The 6,000-nt window shown below is 30.5% G+C and overlaps 1 protein-coding gene across 1 annotated transcript in view; it reads left to right on the forward strand.

Annotated features, from left to right (window-relative positions):
- The window catches only part of LOC138702113 (CIMIP2 protein CG18335-like), a 35,172-nt gene extending 29,614 nt beyond the window's left edge, over positions 1-5,558 (forward strand). Inside the window, exons 5-6 of the mRNA XM_069829701.1 lie at positions 545-707; positions 5,162-5,558. Of these exons, the coding sequence (XP_069685802.1) occupies positions 545-707; positions 5,162-5,469 (471 nt within the window). The 3' untranslated portion in view covers positions 5,470-5,558. The remainder of the gene's footprint in view (positions 1-544; positions 708-5,161) is intronic.
- Positions 5,559-6,000: the final 442 nt, after the last annotated feature.

Here is a 6,000-nt window from a genome sequence, read left to right on the forward strand (position 1 = left end):
AACTACTTATTTTAAATGTCAAAGCTAGCTTCTTGCGAGCCTTGCGACTAGGGTAGTTTAGTTAGAAAGGGATGGAAAATCTGCGGGGTGGATTACACAGAAGAAACCAGTCTGTTTGGAAGCTGGTGTGTGCAGGCTTCTTGTTTACTGCTGCATCACAAATCGTCCTGAGCTGCCGCATCACAATATTTAACGCGTAAATATAAATTCTATTAAAATTAATAAATAATTTTGTCCATAAACTGCAGGTTTATTATGAAATTATTATTAACTGGGGAAGCTAAGCTTTTTAGCTTACATTGACGCTACGCCACTGGTGGCAATTCAACGAAGTCTAATTATGAGCGTTGGATTTCCTGTGTTCAATGATTTTTTTCGTAGTGACTTAACCTGATCTGATCTGATTTGTTCGATCCGTAAATCAGTGCCGGAGCGTCGCTACGCTCCGCCCCACCTCCGCTACATCCCTGCATCCCTGCATCGTAGTAATAGAGTTCAAACTCGGCAATGATGTAATTCTTATGCCACTCACTTCCGGTTGCAGCTGACGGAGAGTCAGTTCCGACTACCCCTGCTGGCGGTGCGTCCGGAGAGGGTGGGGGTGCTGAGGACCTTGCCCATCACGGAACCCGCCATGTGTCCCCTCAGACAGAGCACCTCCCCGTTCTTCATGGAGAACCTCAACCCGGAGAAATATCTCAAGCTAGGTCAGTAAGCATTCAACTCTTTCTTCATTAATTTCTTACGATCTTGTACAGTACGCCTACTTGAGTGCCCAACCATCGGACACTACGGATAATTACGGATCTTAAACGTTCGCCGTAGCGTCTATTAGCTGATCTCGTGGTAAGACGATAAAAAAATTAGTTTATTGGTTGTTTTCTAATGCGTTAAGGCGATGCACTACTCAAAAGAGTCGAATTTTAACAAATTTTATCATTTTTTATTTTCGCGCCAAAAATGTACGGTTTCAAGGAAATTTTATGACAATATCTTAATTATAAGTATACTTCTACATAATTTGCTAGAAGTTGTGTTAATGTACGAGTTATGTGTAACAGGACTTTAAATTTAATTATCTCAAAAAAAATTTCTAAGTTTTCAACGATAAGTACCTATTCATTTTTAGAGTGATGAAACTTGGCACAGTTATTCATTAATATCTCTGTTATGAAACGCAGCATTTGGTTGGCTGTATTCAGCACAATTTAATTGCTAGAGAATTATACGTAAAACAGTATTATTTTTTTATCTTAATGTTTGAACATTAAAGAAATAATTATATATAAATATATATTTTTTACGAATGAAAAAAATTAGAGTGAGGCATTACTAATGCTCCATTGCACAAAACGCAATGTTCCTTTTAAGGAAAAAAAAAATAGATTAAAACAACAATAATTTTTTGGAAATAAGATTTTTACTAAGAAGAATAATAAGTTTAATTTTTTAAGTCTTTATGAGAAAAGATTAAAATTTGCAATGTGTGATTATGATATCGATATGCATCGGTAGCGCATCGTTTTAAGGATTTTAGAATACTGCTCCGGGGAAAAGTTGAATGCAACTTCTGATGTAGGGATACCAGTTACGCAAAATTCATTGTCCTCGATAGTACGACGACAAGCGAGTATGATTACCAGAACAGAGATTTTCGTTCAATTCCTGCTCTTAGATATAATGGAGCTCAGTTTCTGAACCGATGAAATAGGAAGTATGCTATGGACGGGGTGGGGGGGGGGCTAGCTGCATGTATTCTATAGATAGTGATCACTACAATACCATTCTACACCACCTTTATTAATTCTTTATTAATTAAATCACAAAAATGTCCATCACAACATAAATATTATATTATAGTTCGTTTTCAACTGTTCCCAATCTTCCATCTTCATATGAGTTGCAAAATCTGCCGGTAGGATTCGTCGTAATAGGAGCAGCAGTAGCGACAATATCTGAAAGACGAAAAGAGCGAATGAAAGACTACACCGGTTTTTTTTTTTTTTTAAGATGGGATATTAGCGCTATGATTGGAAAAACAACTGAAAGCCTGGTAGGCCTGTTGCTATGGTAACAACGGTTAATTTGCACACCACGTTAGCATTGATATGTTTCGTCGTTCATTCTCTGTCGACATTAGTAGTCTATTGTTTTTTTACTTTCGCGTGAATTGTCAATGAATGTTTTAACATGAATAAATATATATTCAGCGTGGTAGTCCATATTGCCAAGATAGCGCTATAGTTCCAAGATAGGCCGCTTAACTGTCAAGTCCCATCTTAAAAAAAAAAAAAAAAAAAAAAAACAGATCGCGTAGCAGAAATAGAACAGTTGCATTATAGTATTACCTATAATGCCGCACTTTCATAATCTCTACAATTCTCCCTGTACAATTAAGCCTGTAGAGGTTCTGGCTGATATGTACCCTTATTACCAGGCAGTACATCTCACTTGACGATATGTGTCAGAGGAAGAACAATTGTTTGTATGCATCTGAAGTCTGACTAGTGTAATATGCAGCTAGTCAGCGATGTATGCAATGGAGGGGGAAAGGAACTGGCCACCCTACCCCGTTATCTCCTGGCCTAGTTGCGTGTCTTGTTGGTATCACTTCTGACGTTCAGACCTGTCTTCTGACAGTTGACAAAATAATAATAATAATAATAATAATAATAATAATAATAATAATAATAATAATAATAATAATAATAATAGACTACTAAATTGCTGGACTAGTACGAATTACGGATATATCATTTATGTAGCAAAATCCCCTTTATTTCACGTTAAAATAAAATAACGCATCTAAAATAATATACTAAATATTAATATTAACAAAGAGATGAAAGATTAGCTGATCTCAGATTCCATTACACCACGGTCTTTGACTTTGCCATTACCCTACGACGCCTATTTCTAATATATTGGTTGAATTACTCGTACGTGCTATGATTGGTTTAATATTTGGTGCCTGTTATATTTAATTTTGAATTGTTAAAAAGTAAACAAAAATATGTTTTATGCCATATCGTTCCTCATTTGCCTAATTTTAAATTAATATTTTTATTGTCGTGATGTAAATCATCAAATGAAACAGTTCGTTTCTTAGCGATGCAATAGTGGTATAAAGCAACAATGTCTACTTCCATTTTGATGTCGTTTACATGTTCCAGTTAGCATTATTACAATGAAATTGTTGACTTGTAACTATGGATACGTTTATATAAATTAGAGATTTATAGCAAATGTCTAAATTAACACGTACAGTTTCTACCAGTGCATTGACTAACATGCTGGACGTCATTCGAGAAAGTTTCAACCGTAATGTGCAGTACTTGTACAGTGAGTAGGCCTAATGGTTAATAGATAATTATTATGTTTAATTCTTGGTCAGCCACGCATAGATGGGAGTGCTGGATGAAAATATTATAGGGTTCAGAATGATTGCTTGCATTATTTATTTATTTACTTATGTACTTATTTAATTTATTTATGTAACTTACTTATTTAATTATTTATTTTATTTGTTTATTAAAATTATTGATTTTTATTATTTTATTTATGTACTTCTTAAATTTATTTATTTTATTTATTTACTTATGTAGTTATTTACTTTATTTACTTATTTATTTAAGTATTTTATTTATTTATCTAAATTACTTATTTTTTATTTATTTATGTACTTATTAAATTTATTTATTTTATTTATTTATTTACTTATGTAGTTATTTACTTTATTTATGTATTAATTTAATTATTTTATTTATTTATCTAAATTGCTTATTTTTTATTTATTTGTTTATTTATTTATGTACTTATTAAGCTCATTTACTTTATTTATTTATTTACTTATGTACTTATTAATTTATTTACCGTATACATTTATTTAATTTATTTTATTTATTTAAATTATTTATCATTTGTTTATTTATTTATTCACTTATTAAATTTATTTATTTTATTTATTTATTTATTTATTAAAATTATTTATTTTTATTTATTTATGTACTTATTACATTTATTTATTTTATTTATTTATCTAAATTACTTATTGTTTATTTATTTACTTATGTACGTATTTAAATTATTAATTTATTAATTTATTTATTTATTTATGTATTTACTTATTAAATTTATTTATTTTATTTATTTATTTATTTATTTACTTATGTACTTATTAAATTTATTCATGTACTTATTCAATTATTTATTTTATTTATTTAAATTATTTATTTTTATTTATTTATGTACTTATTAAATTTATTTATTTTATATATTTATTTTTATTTAATTGCTTATATACTTATTTACTTTATTTATGTATTTATTTAATTATGTATTTTATTTATTTACTTAAATTATTTATTTTTATTTATTTATTTATGTACTTATTAAATTTATTTTATTTATTTACTTATGTACTTATTTAAATTATTTCTGTATTTATTTAATTATTTATTGTATTTATTTATTTAAATTATTTATTTATGTACTTATTAAATTTATTTTATTTTATTTATATATATATATATTTATGTAATTAATTAATTTAATTTGTATATTTTATTTATTTGCGTACTTTATTTATTAAAATTTATAGATTTATTTATTTATATTATTTATTTATTTGTGTATTTATTTAATTAATTCATTTAATTTATTTATGTATTTATTTACTTGTTCGTTTATTTATTTGTTCATTTGTATGTCTGTTTGTTTGTTTGTCTGTTTGTTTATTTGTTGTAAGATTAGGAGCCACTGTTCTTTCACTGAATGCTTCTACTTTGTACTTTTCGTTTCATTTAGAAGAATTTAACTGTAGCAAGAAATTAATTACGTTTGCTCTATTATTATTATTATTATTATTATTATTATTATTATTATTATTATTATTATTATTATTATTATTAGTTTCTGTCTTGGTCATCAGTGATCAATCTCATATCCTACATACAAAAATATCACGAGTCGCCACTGGTTTTGGATGCCGCCACAGACTAAATGTTACTTACGTGTTACTCAAGAGTACCTATTTGTTTTATCTTCGCCATCCGTCCAACAGGATGTTGATTCTGCCCTGTGATAATACAGAGAATTACCGATAATTAATTTTACCATTACTGAACAATACACATATTTTGGTACCGATTTTCTTACGCAGGCTATGGAGGACATGTTCCTTTCGGATACAGTAGGTTTGGTCAAGGCCACCAACAAATGACGAACTCAGCTCTGTGCGACTTTAGTTCCAACTACCGACACCGGCAGAGCACAGAATGGGCGCCAGTATCTGTGTCCAGGCCTGATCCACCGATGTTGATCCAACCAACAGAGATCTACCACAAGCACGTTGGACTTATTCCCAATTACCAAGGTCACGTGCCAGGTGCTCAGTTCCGGTACGGGAAAACGTACGGAAGTGATACCCGGGATGCGAAGCGCTGGCTCAGAGGGGACTTCAACACGTGACAATCGTAGATCAGTCGTGCCTGGAACTGAGGCACGGAGAGCGTGATTACAAGGAGATGTACTGAAGGATTAACAATGAAATTATACAAGCAAATGCAGTTACATAGCTAAAGAAGATCAAAGCCAAAAACTTCTGCTCTGGAAAGGAAGATTTTTGTATAAAACATTTCGAAATTAAAATTAATTGCAATAAAAGTGACTAATATTAATGTGTATCAAAGAATGTATAGATACCAGAGTGCTGCATTGGAGTTAAATCGCTCGCTTGAACTCGGTCGAATGTCGCACGCTCGAGTGAGATAAGATCGGTCGTGATACGCTCGTAATAAATAGAAGCACAGTACAAGGTCATCTCACCGACATGTCTTATCTTGTATGGAAGGCGACAGATAAGATACACATATGTTTTGCTCACACGGTAAAAATAAGGCTTTATTTTCTGCGTTTATGACAAACATTTAATGGAACGTACCAAAACAGGAACATGAAGTTATAAATAAAATAGTATGAAAAACTTCGATATACAGTTAT

Source organism: Periplaneta americana, chromosome 6 (genome assembly GCF_040183065.1).
Source record: "Periplaneta americana isolate PAMFEO1 chromosome 6, P.americana_PAMFEO1_priV1, whole genome shotgun sequence".
In the NCBI taxonomy this organism is placed as follows: domain Eukaryota; kingdom Metazoa; phylum Arthropoda; class Insecta; order Blattodea; family Blattidae; genus Periplaneta; species Periplaneta americana.